Source organism: Ictidomys tridecemlineatus, chromosome 7, assembly GCF_052094955.1.
Source record: "Ictidomys tridecemlineatus isolate mIctTri1 chromosome 7, mIctTri1.hap1, whole genome shotgun sequence".
NCBI classification, from domain to species: domain Eukaryota; kingdom Metazoa; phylum Chordata; class Mammalia; order Rodentia; family Sciuridae; genus Ictidomys; species Ictidomys tridecemlineatus.
The window spans coordinates 46196465-46220331 of NC_135483.1; the positions used below are offsets into that span (position 1 = coordinate 46196465).

The 23867-nt window shown below is 32.0% G+C and overlaps 1 protein-coding gene across 1 annotated transcript in view; it reads right to left on the bottom strand.

The window, feature by feature from the left end:
• Cnbd1 (cyclic nucleotide binding domain containing 1) overlaps positions 1 to 23867 on the bottom strand; it is a 315836-nt gene that overhangs the window by 41151 nt on the left and 250818 nt on the right. The window contains exons 7-8 of the mRNA XM_078016396.1: positions 6436 to 6567; positions 5126 to 5258 (exon numbers count right to left, since the gene is read on the bottom strand). Coding sequence (XP_077872522.1) covers positions 5126 to 5258; positions 6436 to 6567 — 265 coding nt within the window. The remainder of the gene's footprint in view (positions 1 to 5125; positions 5259 to 6435; positions 6568 to 23867) is intronic.

A 23867-nucleotide genomic window follows, 5' to 3' on the forward strand; every position in this document is an offset into this window, starting at 1 on the left:
AAGAAGAGGGATATGCAACAAAAACAATACTCAATTTAAAAGTTTAAAATATTTACTAGCCGCTCATTTACACAAAACGTTTCCTGATACCTCAGATACAAAATAACAATTGAGCTCTCTGGGAAAAGAGAAATCTGTAGAACCTAAATTGATCTAGACAAATTTCTTAATAAAAAGTAAATTTTGTGAAATGAAGTCTAAAGAACTTCTCCAGGAACAGAGAAAAATATTATATAGAAAAGTCTAGATGGAGTGGTGACAGGAGGTGGTCTAATAAAATGTCAGGTGGCTCAAATGAGAATGATTGAAACTAAAACAGACACATCACAGCAAAAATTCTGAAAGTCAAAGACAAGGAGAAAATATTGAAACTAGCAAGAAAAAAAACCCCTCATTGTGTATAGTTAAACCTCAAATAAGATTGACTCATCAGAAAGATAATTGTAGTCAGAAAATACTAAAGATAATATGTTCAAAACATATAAACAAGAACTCTAATAACTACAAATCCTACATCTAGCAAAGGTAACTTTTGAAAGTAAAGAGGAAATGCAATTCTGCTATTTGTTGCTAGCTTATACTCCTTAAAGAAATACTAAAAACAAAATTCTTGAGGCTGAAAGCAAGCAACTCTGGATACTATGGTAATTTGAATCAAGAAAAATCAAAAAGTGACACTAAAGGCAAGTGTGTAATTAGAAATGTGATTTCTTTTTCTCTCACCCAATTTAAGGAGTGATAGTGTAAAATAGTATGTATATAATGTTGTTGGCTGTGTAACACATAGAAATATAAAACATTTGCCAATAGCAACATAGAATGGCAGAAGACAACATAAATCTAAGGAGTCAATGAAAAAGACTAGAAATGGTAACTAATAAGAGAATAAACATAACAGATACTATAAATAATTACTTGATTTCCTTTTTCTATTTGTTTAAAAGATATAAAAGTTTATAAAAATAGCACACTATTGATTTGTAATATGTATATGTGGATAGATAATATATGCATGAAGTATTATGGTATGTTATACATAAAGGGGGAAATGAGAAAAGGGTTATATCAGTATAATATTTTTATATCTAACTGAAACTATGCTATTAAAAAATCAAAAGTAGATTCAGCTTAGTTGAGATGTATATGCTAGATCCCAGAGCAATAATTAAGGAAGTACATTAAAATAATAAAGTACATTAAAATCATCAAATAATATAATGTTACATTAGAAAATACCGATTTAATAAAAGAGTCCAGTAAAGAAGGAAGGGAAAGAAACAAAAAGACATCAAAATTACAGGCATGGGATCACCAGCACCCCAGGCAACACCTGATTTTGGGATACTTGAGTGTCCCTTGGGCCTGTTTTGATCCTATGCATAATTTGTTAATATGTAAGAGACTGAAGTTAAAAAGGTGTTGAAATTTAGAATCTAGTCCTACAACATTTCTTTAGGTAGAGCTTTAGAATACATGTTCTGTGGCTAGTAAACACTCCACTTTTGGTCTGAGATGACTAGGGATCTTTTATTATTATTATTATTATTATTATTATTATTATTATTATTATTATTTTATATTCATATATTTTGTCTTTTAAAACTGAATTGATTGCTAGTATTTTTTCAGATTCTCTGATTATCATGCTTGCCTGTTAAATTACATTTGGAGAAAAATGGAGCCAACCAAAGACACCGAAATACTAAATGTTTGCTAAGTTAACTTATCTTTTTTTAATACACATGAAACATATAAGCACTAGTTGATACTAAGAGAAGGTGGTTGGTATTTTTCTACTGGCAACATCCTAAAATACCACCTGGGAAGAATTTGGATATGATACAATCTGGACAGGCCCAAAATTACAAGCAACATTGTACACATCACTTATAGTCAGGTTCCCTGGGTGCATGAAGCAAAGGAGGAAGACTTAAGAAGTTAACAAAGTAAATAGATCCAGCAACAAGATTTATTTATTTCAGAGATTGCAAATGACTAATCCTAAAATCTATTAAGCTTTAGAATAATTAACTAAATCCCTATGAAACTCATCCAATATATATTCCTAAAATAAGATCAAAACACACAGAATTATGTTTTGGAAATCATACTATTTCTAATTTTAAACCCAGATGATAAAAATATGATTTAAGCTACAATCCATTTTTTCTGGTAATAATTCAAAAATAATCTTAAAAAGTCAAGAAGTATTATATCTGTAGTTCCTCTTTGATATGCCAAGTTTATCACTATCATAAAAGAAAATTAGATTAGTTTGAAAAGACTTATTCTTCACCTATGAATGTTTATTTATAATAACCATAGTATTTCAACATTAAAAGGGGCTTTTAATGATCAAGTGAATTTGTCATTCTTCTTTTAAAAGAACAAATGTTTTCTAAAACTGCATGAGTACTACACATTTATACATTTAAAAATCAGTGAAAAGAGTATTTTTGACTTTTTAAATATAATCTCAGATTGTCTGATACAATAGATAGTTTAACACACACCACCATTACTTTCCAAGGCATTTATCAAAAAGAACTTAAATGCAACATTTGTCTTAGAAACAATTGTGTCTAACGATTTTTTTTTAGCACTTTGATGTTAAATTTAATTATTTTAGATTGATAAACAATTATTATTAGTATCCAAATATATGCTTTTAAATCTATTTGGTTACTTATATATGTATAATTTAAAATATCTTAGATATTTCATCCCTCTCTTTTATTCACCTTAAAATAGTAATGCTATAATATATTGAGCTGGGTATGGTAGTGAACACCTGTGGTCCCAGCAGCTTAGGAGGCTGACGCAGGAGGATCCTGAGTTCAAGCCAGTCTCAGCAACAGGGAGATGCTAAGCAACTCAGTGAGACCCTGTCTTTAAATAAAATACAAAATAAGGCTGGGGATGTGGTTCATTGGCTAAATTCCTCTGAGTTCAGTAAATAAATAATAATATATTGAAAAGGCTGAGATATCATGTTTTTATATGAAATGACTTTTGAAGTGAGGCAAATTTAATATTTCTTTTTTAAATATTTACTTTTTAGTTGTAGTTGAACACAATACCTTTATTTTATTTATTTTTATGTGGTGCTGAGGATGAAACCCAGTGTCTTTCACATGCTAGGTGAACACTCCACAGCTGAGCCACAATACCAGCTCCTTGCATTTCTTATATAAATAGAGATACCTACAATAATTCTAAGATATATGGATCTTACTTTTAAAAATTATTTCTATGCAATAAATATGCTGAATTTTGAAATGCTACATTCCTTTTTGTTACATACGTCAGTTTACTACTTGTTTTCCAATGGACTTTTGACTAAAAAAATGATATTTATACGTTATTAGGAAAAATATTTCATGAACAAAACCACAATATGAATATTCATTTTTTATAAGCAAGAGAAAATATATGTATATGACTAAATATGGGTTAAATGCTGTATTTCAAAAACATGATAGTTGAAATATAAATGTAAGCACTGGAAGAAAATTGGGAACATAATCTCAGCAAATCTATAGCTCATTAACATGTCCCTATTCTTTGAACCATAAATTTGCTGCTAATATTTACTGTTTCCCAGTTTTTAAAAAAATCCTCTGTCCCAAACAAAGCTGAACCTCACTTTCTTTTTGAATAGTAACTTCTCTAAGGATATCTTAGCCAGAACTCATGACTTTTCAGCCAGGTTATTGTTAGAATAGTCTCTGGAATTTGTAACTCAGGCACCTGTTTTTTATTTTTTTATTTTTTGTTTTTGGTATTACTAAGAATTAAACTTGGGAGTATTCTACCTGTGAGATATAGCCTCAGCCCCTTGCCCTTTTACTTCTTATCCAGATGGATCTATAACTTGTGACCCTCCTGTCTCAGCCTACAAAGTAGCTGGAATTATAGGTAATGTGAGACATATTTTTTTTAGAACTTTAATCTCAAAAAATTTTGAAATATCCTTCAGTATAATTATGCTTCTTTAGGCTTTGGGCAGAATTATTTTGTTCAGAAGTTTCCTTTTCCATTATAGTGAAGGTACAAGCCCTTCCATAGTTTGAAGGAAAAAAAAAAAAGACAAGGTACAATTCACTGTGTTCTTTTCAATTGTTTCTTGTGTGGCCATAGTGATTCCTTATTGAAGTAAACCCACAGCACTGATCTAACCTCCACTTATCCTTTTGTGTTGGTATCTGATGATCAATTGGCTCTCACGGGTAGACCAATTGTCATCATGACTCTATGGCATCTACACTTTGTGTATGCATACCTGGGGAAACCCATACATCCTTATGATGCTTGACATGAAAAATGTAGACTCTTCATTGCTATTTCCTCTTACCTAGGCCTTACTTTTCTCTGTACAAATGAACATCACTGATATGAACTCCAAAATACTCCAAAATTCAAGAAGATTCCACACTTGACTTCAGATGACAGATTGCAATCAAACCACAGAGGAATTAAAAATATTGTATAAAATTACCTACAGTTATACAGGTATGTATATGTATATGAAGTATATGAGGTATATATGAAATATAAATGAATTGTGTATTTAGATTTGGGTCCCATTTCTAAAAATATCTCCTTATGCTATATAAATATTTCATAATCCAAAAAAATATATAAATCTGAAAAACTTCTTGTTTGGCATGGTAGATAAGGGTACCCAATCTATAATTATTTTTTCCTCTGATAACATATGTATAGCACAGATGCTGACTAGCCACCTTGCTTATTAAGTAGTTGTCCAACCAGGAAGACAGGGAATAAATGGCTATAACCTATCACATTTTTCCTTCACAGATAGACCCTTTTTGTGACTTCAGGGTGAGTCAACAGGAGTAGTAGAATCAGAGGATATAGAGGAATGTGGAAGTAAGGCTACATCTGAAACCACTCCTCAACTCAGTGTGACATCATTATCAACAGAACACAGATACAGTCTAAAATTGTAAAATTAGTTAAAAAGTTAAAATTAGTCATTTAGCAAATTAGGGAATACCTATACTAAGAAATACTATTTCAAAATGTTGAAACTATGAAAATTACAAATTCTAATAATAAAATATTATGTAAAGAAAATGATCTAAAATTGAATTCAACTCACCATGACCTGGAGGAAATTTTTTCCATTTAAGAAGTGGAATTAGCACATATATGGATAAAGTAGGCCATTCCATATAATAAGGACACTTACGGATTAATTTCAACTTTTGTAAATTTTCACTTTTTACTTTTTCCTAAAAAAAAGATGTTATTATCAAACTTCCAATACTAGAAAATTTAAAAAGAAACAAAAAATAGTAAGTTGACAAATGGCAGAAGGAAAAAAAATATAGATTATACAAATGCAAATTAGTATAAAATACATTTAAATTGTATTGGGCCATCACTCCATAACCACATAACCAAATTGCAATATTAATCTCTAGATCTGCTCACCAAAATTATATTTTCTATCTTTCCTTCATAGTATGTTATTTAAAGCCCTGTCATATTCAAAACTAAATTCAAAAGTCATAGTCGATAATATCAAGTATATGATAATGATTTAAGAAAATAAAATAAGCAAAACAACTTTTTAAAGTAAGATACTGTGATAATTGAAACAAATTGACACTAGGTATTTAGAATGAAGTTGAATTCTGAGAAAAGTCACCTGGACCACTAATAATAGGACCACTATTATCAAAGGAAATCCCCATTTAGAGACTTAAAGTGAAAAGATGGATTCTTCCCCATCTCCATCCAACATGAACTCTTAATTTACCAGCACCCAACAGGACCTCCAAGGGGTTAGAGCATATAAAGATAAATCTGGGATAGCAGAACTAGTGAGATCTCCCAGACCCATCATTTAACAAACTTCCACTGCCATCCAGGGAAAAAGAAATAGGAGAGAGAGAAAAAAATTTAGATTTGACTAGAAAAAAAATTAAATTGTTAAATTTACTAAATAAGTTATCTTAAAATTCCAGAAATAGGGGGTCAGAATTATACTGTAATTACCTATTCATGAAGCCCTCAGTTGGACATCAGTTGTAACTATGAAAAAGCATACCAATTACGAGAAGTAAGACTAAGATAGCCAGTAGAGATTTGGAGACCAGTAATACTACAGTTTAATCATTAGTATTCCAGACACATGATATGCTGTTGATACCTAACACACATATTTGATGAATGAATGAATGAATTAATTAATTAATTAATTAATGGTTTGAAATTCATAAAAAACCAAAGGGCACTCAAAAATTCAAGTAAAATGTATGCATAAAGACTCTTGTTTTCATCTTAAAGATCCACGACCAACAGAGATTACTTAAGTGATTTTTAATCAAATAAAGCACAATTTTTATGATTTCCAGGTCAAGTAAATATAAAAAAAATTAAAAGATTAAAATTTAGACATCATACCAGTTTTAACTTTTCATATTCCTCTGCGGGGATTTTAAGAATTTCACAATTATCTTCTGTCACCACTGACTGTATTTCTAATTCCATCTCAGGTGTAATCTTCAGTGATCCAAAAGTACTCAATTGTCCCAGCTGTAAAGATAGCAGAGAAAATTTAAATTTTATTAACACTTATTAACATCAAAAGCTAGCCAGAATGATAGGAATAGTCTGGGTGAATCTAAAAAAGGAATTGTAGCTCAAGCTGCAATTCTGTGAAAGAAAGGACACCAGGTAGTCTTTCATGGATGGGTCATACTTCTCTCCAATGTCACTTCCCTAGAGCAAGAAAAAAAGTTTTATTTTTCATCATCTGAGGAAAATAACACAGCAAAAGATCTTTTATTTTTTCACAGGTTTAAGTGCCAGGATAATGGCTGACACATAATCAAAATTTAATAAATACTTGAGCCTGATATTGTGATGTGCACCTGAAATCCCAACTACTCAGATGACTGAAGAATGAGGATTGCAAGTTTTAGGCCATCCTCAATTTAGAAAGAAAACAACAACAAAAATAAAAACTTGCAGTGTAGCTCAGTGGTAGAGTTTCCCAAGCATGTGTGAGATTTTGACTTCAACTCCCAATACCCATACACATACATAAAAAGAAAAAAGATAAATATTTGATGAAAGAATAAAGAAAAATGACACACTTATGTGCATGTTCTTTTTTATTATTCTCATATGTTGGTAGGTTCTTAATAACAAGATGATATAGTATTATGCAATGTAAAATCAATGGCATATAGTATGTATTCAATGTGTAGCTTCCTAGTTTAATATATAAAAGATAAATATTAAGCATGGAAAAATATAGTCACTAGAATACTTACTGAAATTTATCATAAAATAAAAAGATTATATAGAACTACATGGAGGATCTATATTATTCATATTTGTCTAGAGTAAACTGGAGGACATATGAAGGACAAGGGACATATTGTATTGGAGATGAAGGAGCTTCCTAGGGAAAATGTTAAATCAATACAGCAATCCAAGATGATATCAGAGGACATTCACTTTTTTACTTCAATTGCACAGAAAGACTGAATATTTTTCTTTTTTAATGAAATGTATAAATGAGGTAGAATCTATAAGTCCAGGTATGAAGAAGAAATTAAAATTGTTAAAGTCACTACAGAATTTACAGTAAATGATCCACAGTCCTGGGTTCCGGGGCTGCTGTACATGTAGAAATAGGGTAACAGACTTGGGACTTGACATATATGTAGTAACCTACCATACATGTAGTTCTGGGACTTGTCATACATGTAGGGACAGGGGAATAGACTCAGGACTATGCAAGGTATGGAAATGCAATTAAGCTTCCTGGCTTAGATCCTAGGACTTTGGAGGATGCACACATACATGTGAAATGGAGACAAGAAAAACTCCATCCACTTGTCTATGCAAGCCAGGTAGAAGCTTGTCTTTTAGCTGTGAAACTAGGCAGCATTTCCACAAAATCAGGAATCTAGTTCTGCAATTTATGTGGGTGCTGAGTATACATTTGCACATAATACATGACCCAAAGCTGATTGTAAATCCTGGTATATAACTAACCCATAGGATTCAGGATTATGGAAGCATTAAACAATCCTAAAACACATATGGAAGAACAGAAGACCCAGAATAGCCAAAGCAATCCTAAGCAAAAACAGCAATGCTGGGAGTATCACAGTACCTGATTTCAAAATATACTATAAAGCCATAATTAGAAAAAAGCATATTCCTAGCATAAAAATATATGTAGACCGATGGAATACAACAGAATATACAGAAATAAACCCAAGCAGCTGCAGCCATCAGATTCTGGGCAAAGGTGTCAAAAACATATGCTGAGAAAGATAGCCTCTATGATAATGTAAGACCCGAAGTTTTGCAACAGTTAGAAGAAAACATAAGGAAAATACTTCAACATACAGGCACATTCACTTCTTGAATAGGGCTCCTATAACTCAAGAAATAATAGCAAGTGTAGATGAATGAGATGGCATCAAATTAAAAACTTTCTATGCAACAAAAGAAATAATTAGTTGAATGAAGAGAGAGCCTACAGGATGGGAGAAAAATCTTTGTCAGCTACACTCTGACAGAGAATTAATTTCCAGAATACATAAACAAAACTTAACACAAAAAAAAATAATTCAACTTATAAACAGGCAAAAGAACTGAACAGAAACTTCTCAAATAAAGTAAAAGTGCTCAATAAGTATATGAAAAAAATGCACAGCATTTTAGCCATCATGGAAATGCAAATCAAAAACTACATTGAAGGGCTGGGATCATGGCTCAGTGGTAGAGTGCTTGCCTCACATGTGTGAAGCATTAGGTTCAATTCTCAGTACCACATATAAATAAGGTCCATCAACAACTAAAAAAAAAAAATTTTAAAAAAAACTACATAGAGATTCTGTCTCACCCTGGTGAGAATGTCAATCTTCAAGGATACAAATAACAATAAATTATGGCAGGAATTTGCAGATGGACAAGGCAGAGGACCCCTTATATGCTATTAGTGATAATGTAAATTACCATAGCTAACATGGAAATCATTATGGGGGAGCCTCATAAATCTAAAAATAGAACTAACATGTGATCCAACTATATCACTCCTGGATGTATATAATTGAAGATATCAATCAGTTTACTAAAGAACAATTTGCATACCCAAGTTTTCACAGCCTAACTCAAAAGAGACAGGTTATAAAATCATCTTGGTGCCTGTCAAAAGATGAATAGACAAAGAAAATATGGCATATATGCAGAGTGGAGTTTTATTCAGCCATAAGAAAGAATAAAATCATGTCATTTTCAAGAAAGTGGAAGGAACTGAATATCATCATATTAAGTGAAATAAGGCACTCGGAAAGACAAATATCTCATTTTTTTCCTCACATGTGAAATCAAGGGGGAAAGAGATGTGAAATTAGAAGGGAGGATACAGAGAAGTAGGGGATTAGGGGGAGGTAGTAAGGGTAGGGTAAGGATAGGTCATGGAGGGTGGAAATAACCAAAATACATTATATGCAAGTATGAATATTCCAAAATAAAACCCATTACCTGTACAGCTAATATGAACTAATACACAATTTTAAAAGACTTTCATGGGTTTTCTTTGTTCAAACTACAAATTGAATAATATAGAAATTAGAACTTTATGAGTGGAAAAAATAAAATGAGAACAAGGACAAAAAGCAAGGAAGTGGTAAAGTGAGAGATAATTGCTCTGAATCTCACAAATACAAAGATTAATACTGCAAATATCTAATAAAATTTGTCAAAGAAGAGAAACAAAAACAAAAGCAAATAATTATACAAAATGATATCAATTATTAAATCAACATTTTGGGGTGACTCACCCCAAATGATTCACATAGAAAAGAAACTTCCTCATCCTCACAAGAAAACTGAAAAATGTAGCAAAATGTCATAATACCACACATTTTTATCTATCACAATTAAAATATTTGTCTTTTCTGACCTATGGAACTGGGAAATACTTTTATACATAACTCTGACATTGTAAAAATCTTTAAAACTGAGCCAGATGTGGTGGCACATGCTTGTAATCAGAGCAACAGGGAAGGATGAGGTAGGAGAATCTCAAGTTCAAAGTCAGCCTCAGCAACTTAGCAAGGCCTTCAGCAACTTAGTGAGACCTTGTCTTAAAATAAGAATAAAAAGGGCTGGGGATGTGGCTCAGTGGTTAAGTGTCTCTGAGTAGAGGAAAGACAAACAAATAAAACACTTTTAAAAACTGGGAAATTATCTGGAACTATCTACTAAAATATAATTGTAATTCATTTCTCCCCCTTGTTTTTTTCCCTTTTCCCTCACTTCCTCTTATATGTAATTTTGTATAACAATGAGGGTCTCCTTCCATTTCCATGCAATTTCCCTTCTCTCTCCCTTTCCCTCCCACCTCTCTTCCCTGTTTAATGTTAATCTTCTTCTCATGCTCTTCCTCCCTGCTCTGTTCTTGGTTGTTCTCCTTATATCAAAGAAGATATTTGGCATTTGTTTTTTAGGGAGTGGCTAGCTTCACTTAGCATAATCTGCTCTAATGCCATCCATTTCCCTGCAAATTCCATGATTTTGCCATTTTTTAGTGCAGAGTAATACTCCATTGTGTATAAATGCTACATTTTTTTTTATCCATTCATCTATTGAAGGGCATCTAGGTTGGTTCCACAGTCTAGCTATTGTGAATTGTGCTGCTATGAACATCGATGTAGCAGTATCCCTGTAGTATGCTCTTTTTAGGTCTTTAGGGAACAGACTGAGAAGGGGAATAGCTGGGTCAAATGGTGGTTCCATTCCCAGCTTTCCAAGAAATCTCCATACTGCTTTCCAAATTGGCCGCACCAATTTGCAGTCCCATCAGCAATGTACAAGTGTACCCTTTTCCCCACTTCCTCCACAGCACTTGTTGTTGTTTGACTTCATAATGGCTGCCAATCTTACTGGAGTGAGATGTATCTTAGGGTGGTTTTGGATTTGCATTTCTCTGACTGCTAGAGATGGTGAGCATTTTTTCATGTACTTGTTGATTGATTATATGTCCTCCTCTGAGAAGTGTCTGTTCAGGTCCTTGGCCCATTTGTTGATTGGGTTATTTTCTTATTGTTTAATTTTTTCGAGTTCTTTGTATACTCTGGATATTAGGGCTCTATCTGAAGTGTGAGGAGTAAAAATTTGTAATGTTTTGAACAACCAATAATAAAAATTAAAAAAAATATATACAGATAATTTATATAATATCCCATTTGGAAACCCCTCTCATAGGAATCTATCTTATAGAAATAAATGCCTTTTAAAAATATATTTTCAAAAGTTTATTGTAGCCCTTTTTTAGTAACCTCTAATTGGCCACTGGGTTTGATGTATGTATGAAACTTATAAATTCATCCAAGTCAGGTCATAAAATACGGTTAAACACAGTGACATCTATGGTTAGCCTGGAAGAATTCTTGTGAAGAAAAAAAGGCAGTAGGTGAAGACTTATGTTAAAAATCATTTTCTACAAATTAAACAATTACAAAATCATCTCTGTATGTAGGTGCATGTAATTGTTGATATACTAGTGTCAGTGTATGGTGTATATATACTTATCACACCACAACACACACACACACACACACACACACACACACACACACACACAGGGTATACCAGGTTCAGATTCACAGATTCAGGGGAGAGTAGTGGAGCTGAAATGGCACATTTTCAACTTTTTCTTTTAGCTTTCCTGCATTTTTTAAATGGCAATGGAGAATGTGTATTAGAGTTGAAAGTTTTCAACATTTACTAAAAGCATATAAAACACAAGTTCAAAACTGCATGCCTGGTTATTTTCCATCCATGTGTTCTCTCTTGATATATTTTATGCTGATAGATAAAATATTTCAAATTATATACATCAGATGTTTGTAGTTGTCATTTTTAGAAACTGTAGATAATTATCATTGTCTACTTTATATGTCACTGTTTTCTGAACTTTTCAACAAACAGCAATTTTTAAATAAAACAACCCTCTAAGGACATTTAGATGAGTGACATCTCAATCCTTCTCAATCTTTTTAGAAAATGTCATTCATGAAAACTATAACATAATCCTATTCTAATGGGAATAGTGGGTGGATATGCACAAAAGAACATCTTTCTCTCTTCTTAATTCTCATGTTATTTGACTAAAACGTAAATTGATAGTTAACTTTGAGAAATGATAGATTCTTATACTTAAGGGTTTTTAAACTGACCCAAATAATCGTTTCTTCTGAATAAGAGGTGACAAATCTTTAAAGATTTCTTTCATATAAGATCATCTTGAGATTTGTTTTAAATCACCTTTCATAAATTTTAACTTATCTGGAGAACCGAGTACAGAAGAATTTTATATTTTTTCCCCTTTGTACTACTTTTTCCACTGCTTCTAGCTTCTAGGCATTTACACATTAAGCAAAATCAATAACTAAAATTAGAGCTGCTATTTTTAAACCAAAGAAAGGTTTTGATCTAAATCCTGTGGAATAGAATTCTTTTCTCTAAGAGGCTGAAGAAGCAGAGAAAATACAAAACTTCTCTAGATCACAAGCTTATAATGTAGGTCTAATGAATAGACTCTGAACTTCTAAAAGATGCCCCAATCCTATTATTCTGTAATTTGTGAATATTTGTAATTTTTTCTTGAACAAGTTTCTTTATCTTTCATTAGAACTTCAAAGTTGTCTGGGTCCCCAAAGAAGATTAATAAGTACTGCTCCAGAGAGAAATACATTGCACATTTCCCCCAGGATTTAGCTTTTGTGGGAAGTACATTCTAACAGCCAACGAATGACTGATTATGAATAAGTGTAGGGAGATATTGCATTTCATAATATTTCACATACTTACAGGGAATTGGGGCCATAAGAGGTTAACAAATGATATCTGAAAGAAGCAGGGACAAACTTGATATGAGGACAATCTGTTAGGCACCTGATACATTCCGTTGGCTGAAGGATTGGCACGTGTGCTCAAATCGGAATTCTTTGGGTATATTCATTCGAAGTCTTTATACCAAGTCTAAGAGTGATACCTTCCCAATTACAAAAAAAGAATTGATCTTTCTGGGGTTTACGAATAAATGTGTACTTTCTAGGTAAGAAGAACAAATCAAGACAACTTGTGCATGTAGCCAATAAGTTGTTCTTTAAAAGTTGGCTAATCATGATTTCCTATTATGTCCCCTATGCATTTTGGCAAAAAGAGTATAGATACCATAATGGATCAAAAAAGTAGAGGAAGAAGTTCTTTTCATTTTCTCTAAAAGAGAGTGGTCTCTTCAGACATTCTTGGAACAGTTCTGCCTTCTTAAAAGCTCACCGAAAACACTTGCTTGAAATTCCTAGTATATTGACTACTCTGAATTTTACCCACCTTCAAGATTCTGCTTGAAGACAGGTGGCATACTCCTGTAATCCCATCAGCTTGAGAGGCTGAGGCAGGAGGATGGCAAGTTCAAAGGTAGCCTCAGCAAAAGCAAGGGGCTAAGCAACTCAGTGAGACCCTGTCTCTAAATGAAATACAACATAGGGCTGAGGATGTGGCTCAGTGGTCAAGTACCCCCATCCCCCCCCAAAAAAAAATCAGATTTAATTCAGCTTGTGTTTCTTCTCTTTCAAAGAGACACTTTTGACATCATTCATCTCTAAATTTTTGAATGAATTATGTACTCTATTTTCTGTAACATGCAATGTTCTCATAATTTTGTGCTCTCTATAAAAATTAGTCACAATAATGAACCACTATCTTCAAGACCAGTAATATTCTAATTAAATGTTGTACAGTTTGAAAAGTCATAAAACCTATTCTATAGATTAAGTCTTAAATTTGGTGTATAGAAATTATGATGCTTTGCTTAATTCAGTGGTTTGAAAATTTCTGAAACTCAGTTTATGCCCTAGCACATTTTTAAAATATTAATTTTTAAAGATGTTCTATGTACACTTAAAAGGAATGTACATTCTAAATGTATTGTTTGCAATGCTGAATACATGTCTGTTAAGTCAAGTTTGTAAATTGTGTTGTTCAAAATTTCTGTATCTCTAGAGGTAATTTTGTTTGGTTCCTCATTAGTTATTCAGGATGTTTATTAAAACCCCCCAATATAGTTGTAAAATCTTTTTTCTTTTTCTCTCCATAAAGTTCTCTTTTAGTTTATTGTATATTCTTATATTGTTATTTTGGTGTTTGCCCTAGTGACTGCAAAATGCATCTATGTCTTATTAAAATGCCTTAAATTATTTCCTAAAAGTTCTGATCCGCCAGTCAGCTCAGTTGCTCATCCCTATGATGCTTACAGCTGACAGATGTCTCTAAGGAAAAATAACAGGATGTACCTGGCTCAAAACAATGTATTTTCCTTCTCTTTCAAATTGTGACCTCTCAAACCTTGGTTCCCTTTTTTGTCCTTCAGTTGTTTCGAACTGTTTTGTGTTTGTTTCATTTTACACCTTGCTATGTGTTTGTTTCATTTTACTCCACTTTAATTGTTGTTCTCAATATGGAATTGATCTGAGGCAAACTATTTCATTGTGGCAAAATGTAGATTGATATCTAGCAGATTGAAGTAACTAAGTTCTTTTAAAACAAGATCTCCTTCCATGCCTCTTGCCTGGCCTTTTTTTTTTCTTTCTTTCTGTCCTTATTCTGTCTAAGTAAAAAAGCATCATTCAGAATAAGCAATCAGACAAGGGTAGCCAAGCCTTTGCTCATAGAGAGTAAGAGAAAAGTGGAGAGTCTGGTATAATATCCTAAACTTTCAACATACATTAGTGTCCATGATAGCAAAAAATTTCTAAAGAGCCCCATGCTGGTTTTTACTTTTTTTTCCCTAATAATATAAATACCAGAAAGGGGAATCAAGGTGACAGCCTCTTAACAGAAAGAAGAAATTAATAAAGTGCAAGATAAAAGGCAAGGGATATATGCATATACTTCTTAATTGAAGTTGATAAGAAAGTCAAATAATGAATGCATTAATAACAATCTCCAATGCCTGTACTATTCATATGCATAAGATAGCAATGACAGCAATGTGAATATTTAGCATTGATTGCTATTTTCTTGATTATATTTGTCAAAGTTGGATGTCCTTGTTTTTTTCTTCTTTGTCAATTCTTTTGAAAGTTTTTCTCCAAGAGCTCTGACTTTGTTAGTTCATATAAAAGGTATTTCCAGGAGTGCCAAAAAGGGAGTAGACCAACAAAGAAAAAATAATAATATTTCAATGAAAGCACCTGAAGAATTCATAGAAAACGTGTTGCTGGCATAACTATCACTGTCACATTACTTACAAAGTAAATTCTCCTGAACAGCTCAGTCTCCTGCATTCTATTTGCACATGAACACAGCTTAGCTGATAACCAAGAACTGAATCTCAAAGATCCATTCTCCTTTTTTTTTTTTTTTGTTTCCTTTACAATTTCAGAGAGACAGAGCCTTCGCCATTGAGTGGAACAAGAGGTCTCTTTTCTGTTCTGGTAGATTGGGCAAATCACTTTATCTTAGCAAGCTGCAATGCTTTTTCTCTATGTCCCCAACTGGTCCTAATTGAATTAAATTAATTGTGAGGGAATCACCCAGCATGATTCATCACTTTCATGAATTTAGTTTGGAAAAATTAAATTTTCAATTCAACAATATATATTTTATAAATTAAACCAATTCATTAAAAATAATATTTGAGCATATAAAATGTATTTCATTATTTTCCAAGCATTCTGCTCAATCAATAATGGTGACTAGTTATATAGGAGAAAAGTCAATTTTCATATGTTGAATCTTTTTATTTTCCTGTTATTAGAAAGTAATTAATCAGCCTGCCATTAAAAATAGTCACCCCAGCATATTATTTATAGAGTTGCTTCTGCATACCTCGATGTTAGACTGCAAAATATACAACCTAAGTAGCACATTCATAAGTTAAGGAAACATAAGAACTAAAAATATTTCTATATTAATTTTAAATTTAGTGTCAAATAAAGTTATTACCGTCTACTTTAAATAATCATAAACTTAAAAATTGGCATGTAAATGTCATAAGAAAGTAATGGTGCATATGCTGAAATGCATGTTTATATGTGTTCATATGCAAGTGCTCATCACATGTTCATTAGCTATTACAGTTATAAAATTTTATGTACCTTAATGAACTTACAGCAGTCATTTCTTATATGGCTTATTTATAAGTTGACTTTTCTGGTGTAATTTGAAATTTATATAAACAGTTGACACATTCTAGTTGCATCACATAGCAGACTTTTTCCTTTTCTTATAAACCAGAAACAGTGCTCTTGACTTCATACGAGAAACAACATTTCCTTCACATAACATTGAATTCCATGGCTCATATATCCATTTATTCTGAGTTTCATGTGTTCTTATAAAGAAAATTCAGCTGAGTAATGTTAAAGTGAAATAAATGTGTCAGCCTAATTTCAATGTGAAAATGACTTAATATTTACATTTTTAAACTTATAGTTAAAATAAGTAATTTGAAATGCATTTTGTCCTTTTCCATATTCACCATTAAAGAGATATAAGCTTCTTAACTCTATTTTCTACTTTTAAAATTGCATAGCCATTTTAAAAACTTTCTATGTATAGAAAACATGTAAAAATATTGATAAAAATAAATCCTTGTACTGACTAAAGAAACTAAATTTGTCCTTTTTAGGTTGAGTTAGTTATTATTTTACTTTTTAGAATATATTTAACTTTATCTTAGCATGATTTTATGTGACCCTAAAAATATCATATTATTTTACCTATTCTCACACTATAAAAGATTAGCATAAACATTAAGCTATGTTTTGCTAAACATTAAGTTTTGAAATAAAGTCATGTTTTATTTTAATAAAACCCATTCAGTTTTCATTGCTGCAAAACTATTCTTTTTCAATCTTTTATTAATATACATTATTGTATTATCAGTTTTTTTCTATAAAACAATAATGATATGAGCAGTAGTGTTCAGGTCTTCTCATTTCATAAAAGTAGTGTCTCTAAGACAGATGCCTAACAATACAGTTTCTGCTCTATTTGCTATTAGTACTTGAACATCTAACTAGGAAACTCTTGATCAAACATGGGTTGAGTGCCTGTTTCTACAATGAATATCACTTTCTTCACAATTTCTCCAACATTATGTTCTGTCTAATTTTATATATTTGCCAATTTGGTGGTAAGAAAAATCATTTGGTGAACATTTTTGTTACCTATTTACATTTACTGCTAAATGAAGAAATTATTTAATGTACATTCTCTCCCTGCTAAAGAGGTTGAACATCATTATATTTTCCAGTTCCTTAAATGATAGTTTCTGTTCTGTAAGACACACACACACACACACACACACACACACACACACACACACGTAATAAAACTTAAGGTACTTTAATGATGAAACTTTTCATTTTCCTGTTATTAGGAAATGTGTGTGTGTGTGTGTGTGCACGTGCACACACACACATGTGCATATATATATATATATATATATATATATATATATACACACATATACATATATGGCCAAAATATATACATATATACATATTTGTTTTCTGTTTTTGTGTTCTGTTTTTGGTACCAGGGATTGAACCCAGGAACGCTTAACCACTGATCACCATCCCCACATCCCCAGCCTTTTAATATTTTACTTAGAGACAGGGCTCTCACTGAGTTGATTAGGACCTTGCTAAATTGCTGAGGTTGGCTTTGAACTCACAATCCTCCTGCCTCTGCCTTCTAAGCCACTGGGATTACAGACATGTACTAGTGTGCCCAACCCAATTTATATATTTTGTATCTTCATTTTATTTTCCTTCTTGACTTTTATGTTTGTATGTATGTGTGTGTGTATATTAATATATGAAATCTACAAATATATATTGTATATTTCAAGAAATAACCATATAAATATATATGTTACTCCTTTGTCACTTATCAGGCTGCAATTATATTCATCCAACATGTGTCTTGTGTTTTTACTTGCTGTCTTTGGATGAACAAAAGCTTAAATTCAAATTGATTTTAAGCACATATCCTTGTAGTTTACTTCTATGTTTCCTGTGTTAAAAAAAACTTTTGTTATTATGATAATCATGAAAAAATTTTGTCACATGATCTTCTAAAATATTTGAACTCTTTCCTTTTACTATTATGTTTCTGATCTGAAGTTGTTTTTTTTTTTAATTTAGTATGATGAAGGCATGTAGTCTTATATTTTCTGTCTACAGAAATAACTAATTGCCCTGGTCCAAATTAATGAATCATTTGCTCATTTTCCCCTCTGCAGGTTATTGTCAGTGTTTCAAGTTAAGCGTCTTTATGTATATGAATTTAATTTTTGAATTTTTTCCTGGCTGTCACTATGGTCATCCACAATCTACTGGTGCATGATATTAACTATTAAGTATTTATTTATGTTTTGAAATCTGGTAGGACAGGTTCTTCTTCACCAGGGTCTTCTTTGGGAGTACCTAGGCTGCTATTAGCATTTTTATCTTTAGGATAATATTTAGAATTATCTTTTCAAGGAAATTCTTTCTAAGGAAATTTCTTTTGAAGGAAATTTAGATATTTTTTTCAATAAAATTGTACCACTTTGAGAAAATTTCATCTTTATGGTATTGAATGTTCTTGTGTATAAATGTGATTTACCTATAAGCCTTCTCTGATATCTTTCAGTGAAAATGTATAATACACTCTGCAAAAACTTGTAACACACATTTTATATTTTCCTCAAGTATTTATTATTTTGTATAGTTAAATAGACTATTCTTATTAATCATATTTCCAACTAATGTATTCCTCTGCTTCTATAAATTATTTATTTTATTAATTATTTTACTGCCAAACAATGTATTTACAAACAATGTATTTACTCAATTCTCTGATTGTTTTCAATTAGAGGATGGCTGGCAATCTTCTTGGAAAAAGACCAGATAGAAGGTATTTCCATGTTTGTAGGCCATTGGGTCACTGTCACAACCACTCTAATCTGTCAATCTAGCATCCACAATCTATAGAAAATAAATATGGTGTACCCAAATAAACTTTATTTACATAAAAATCACTCTAGTCTATATTTTGCTTGAAAGCCAGAGTTTGCCAAACTTGAATCTAAAGCTTCATTCATATAATAAAATCCTCATATTTTTTCCATCATTTAGTTTTTAACTTAAAAATGCAGAAAATAATTATGCCATAATCTATATTAAATAGGTTCTTTAACACTTAACCTAAAATGTTAGTGACATTTAACATGATATATATTATATAAAGTACTGCCAAGATTTGATATTTGAGTACCTTAAAGCATCTTAAAAATTACAGCATAATTCACCAATAAAATATTTTTAAAAGACCTATACAAAGAAGACTAATGCATCTGTGACTAAATGGGAACATATATTGAATGGAAGGATTATAGATGACTTTTTTGATTTCCCACATATTCCTTTCATTCATGAGTAGTATGTATATTACTTATATTAAATAAAATAATGCTCCTTTAAAAAAATACAGTATTAGATTTTTTTAGTGGACTTTTTCTTGTGATTTCTGACATTTGATTTTCTTTGGATTAGGAAATCTAATGTCCCAGATTTTTATATTTATGTGTTAAAGACAAATAAAATGTTATATAAATATCCAGTAAACTCTTAAGGAATGAAGTACCAATGTTGGGAATTTTACTTGCTTTTGTAAAATTTAGTGGTTCTGCTATAACAACCTTTTGGTATATTGCTCTGTCAACAGCAGTCCTTTTCTTTTAGGTGAGATATCACTGTATGAAAATATAGAACAAACTCTTTGGGGAAAATAATTAAATACCTGAATCTACATGACAACACATGTGTTTGTGTTTGTGTGTGTATGTGTACATATAGATTTATGTATATGTTTGTCAAATAAATTCTTAGCTCTCTTTAACAAACCATAACCATCAAGCACCTATAACTATGCCATTGTGAAACCATCCACTAAACATCCTCTTAATGATTTTGAATAGTCCAGACAATTAGCATATATTTCATCAGGCTCAATTTATGCATATATATTTCTGAAGATAAGCAAAAGCAACTTCTTGGAAAAAATACCTAGAGAAAAAATAAGTTACACAAACTAGAAAATATTGTAATTATCAGCATTCACTCTCACACTCTCTCACACACTCAAACACACACACACACACACACACACATACACACAGCTTTCACCCAAATAAATGCTTATAAAGAGAAATATATTATGGTCCATCATAGTTGACATGGACAATAGAGTAAATATAAACATTTATAATTGGAAATAAACTACTGTATGTCCCCATATTTTGATGATTCTTTCATATGCCAGGTGATATGGCGTGTGGAATACATCTAAAAAAGAGTTCTATCACACCCTGGGACATCACTTCCCCATCTCAAAGCTGGATGGTGCTCCCATCTTTTGCTTTCATGATAAACTGCACTGCACTCGCTCTACCACAGCATTAATCTGAAGCTATCAGCTGCCTTTTGGGCCATCACCATCACATTATTGTTATCTCTAAGGCAGAGACTATTTCTTATTTATCTCAAAGCAAAACACACAACAGTTGTTTAAAATATATGTAAAACTAACCAGTCCCTAAGGGAAATACCAGAATATAGTCATTTATCAGAACAGAGGAGGGCATTTTGAAGTACTTAAAGATTTTCAATGCTAAAGTGGTAAATGTCATATCTATCTCTAGCAGAACCAGAGAACCAGAGGCAAAAGGGTCAGTGCCCAAGGACAGAAGAACACATATGTCCTACTCAAACAGAGAAAGTTTACATTTTCTCCACATTTTTGTTGTGTTCATATTCCCAAAAGAGTAGATGTTGCCCACTCACACTGATGAGGATAGATCCTCTTTAATCAGTCTATTGATCCAAACCCTAATATCTTTCAGAAACAACCTCACAGAAATACCCAGAAATAAGGTTTTGTCAATTATCTGGACATATGTTAGTCTAGTCAAGTTGGTGCATAAAATTGACTGTTACATGAGGAAAGATAAATAAATACACAATTAAAATGTAATGTTTCTAAAGAGGAAGAACCTATCTTGGAACTCAATCTCGTGTTTTAACACTTTTTCTACCTTTTTGGTTTTTAGTAATTTAATGAAAACATATATATCACAACATATCATATTGTGCTTTAACAAGAACCTATAGGGGCAAAGCACAGTTCTTGAACTCCGGCTAAATACACTTGGATTTTCTAACATGAACAAGTCAGAAGAAATGAACAAATTTCAAGCAACACTGTAACTGGTATTTCCAAACTGGTGGCAGTCTGATCTAATGAGGAATGTTCCAGTCATCAGAAGAATACTTTTCAAGGTCAAACCTAGTTCCATAGGAATAGAAGTGGTTTTTTGTCCTCATAGAATATAAAGACATAGTACATGCTTATACATAGTATATTTTGTCTCTCTAAATAGTAAATCCATACACAGATATAGACAGTGTACTTATATACATCTCAAATAATTGATGGTTTAATTTCAACTGCTCCAAAGTAAGGAAAGGTGTAGTCAGAAGGCACTATTATAAAAAACTGGGGAGAGTTAAAATTTCAAAGTGCATTTGAATAAATCATTGGGCACGGTGAAGCATGCCATAATACAAGTGGCTTGGGAGGCTGAGGCAGGAGGATAGCAAGTTCAAAGCCCGCCTCAGCAAATAAGCAGGCCCTAAGCAATTTAGTAAGATGTGTCTCAAAATAAAAAGGACTGAGGCTGTGGTTCAGTGTTTAATTGTTCCTGGGTTAAATTTCCAGTACAAAACAACAACAATAATAAAAAAAAATGACATTGTTTGTTACCTGAACAATTGGGAAGAATCAAGTAACTCTAGGGAAAAATAACACTATGCAAGGCAATCTCTTGGAAGAAATTCTCATAAAACACAAAGACAACTTCAAAGCATTTATTATTGTATGTTTTCGGGAGCTGTCAAGAATCTTAGAGGAAAACTTTAAAGATTTATGGTGCTAGTGGAGAAAAAATTTACTTTGTAGAACAAGATAAAAAAGTTTCCTTTTTTTCTCCAAAATTACTGATCTTTAGACATAGAGGGGAAATGTTGTTAATCAAAACTCATGGCTCGAAAGAGACAAAGCAAAGGATTTGTTGAAAAATAAATAAACTATTGGCAAATGTGCAACACTTATAGCAGCCAGACACAACTTGTATCAATCTGCATGGTGTTCTATGACCAGACAAGATCATCAATTGTCCAAATTCCCATAGCTGATCAATGAGATTGTTACCCAAGACACTTGGATTCCAAATACACAGTCTACCAAATTGTATGGTTGCTCAAATAAGTGTTTATTTTTTTTTCACTTGGATATGGGCAGAGTTCTCTTAAAGTTGCATTTTTGTAGATACTAATCATATTATAAAAATACATATTTTATATACATATTAACCTTGGTATGTCAACTATTTTGTTTTATTTAATAAAAGCATAAAATATCTCTGCTCTGCTATGTAAGATATCATGCTCAAGACTTTCAAAATATCAAATCAGTGAGACACAGAGTCTTGGTAACTTTCCTAATAACTTGAACATACAACTGGTGAGTAGCAATGCCAATATTGGAAGTTGAGCCGTATGCCTGTAGAGCCTCAACCGACTCAAATTATTCCTCTTTACTACCCGTGTGTATGTTCAGTATCAAGCACAGAATAGTCAAAGAAAAGATAGCTATTAGATGTTAAAAATTATGACAACATATATTTAATATTCATTTTTAAAAACTAATTACATTTATAGATTTTTCAAAATTTTAAAATCATAAACCTACATATTAAGTGACAAGAAGAAATCATAGTACTTAAAATGGCTTTATCTTTTCTGTGATCCCTTCTCTTCAAACAATTGTAATCATTTCTTCTCCCTTTACAGGTTAGTTCTACTTTCATAAACAGGTGTAATTTGATGAGGCCATTAGCAAGAAATAAAAGTTTAAATTTAAAATAGGATTTTTCACAGTAAGTGAATGGGTATTCTCACTTTTCTGCAGCATCAGCTTATACTTTTCTTTAAAATTTATCACAAGCTCCCTCTTCTTACATGCATTATTTGGCCATTCAGCCTGTCCCATCTCTGTCATCTTATAGCACTTTTGTCACAGATAGTTGCCACTTTAGTAGAGACTATCATGCATTTCTATTCAATTTATATGTATACCTGTATTAGGCCCCCAATAGATTAAAAATAATTCATTAGTTAATTAATTAATAAATCCTCTGAGGTTTTTGAATCCCCACAGCAATCATCAGAGCTATTCAAATGTTTAATAACAATGTCATTGTCATTTTTGTTTCCTCAGTACACCATAGTCAGCAGATAACAAAAATGAACCTTCATTGAGGTTTATTGAATGAATTATGTTAAAATACCATTTAAAAAATAAATGATGAGGTCTTGAAGATGGCAGAATACAGGTTGCTTTCCTAGATGCTCCATGGCTTGAAACCAAGGAAACAGATAGGCAGCTACTCAATAAGGTGAGTGGGAAAAAATGGACATTACTGGAAATTAATACTGAACATTCAAAGCAGACTTGGGACTCAGGAGGTTGGGTATAATAAAATAAGGAAGCAATCCCCCATGCTGCCATCACCACCAGTGCTAATTGGAGTGGTACTCCTGCAAACAAAGTGGAAGGATAAGAAAATTAAGAGGACTGTGTCATGTCTGGGTGTGGAGAAATCAGAAGCCAAAGATACTACTAGAGTAACTTAGAGGCATGCTGCACAATATCCTTGTGTGGGAAGGAAGCTGCATCTCTCCTGGATG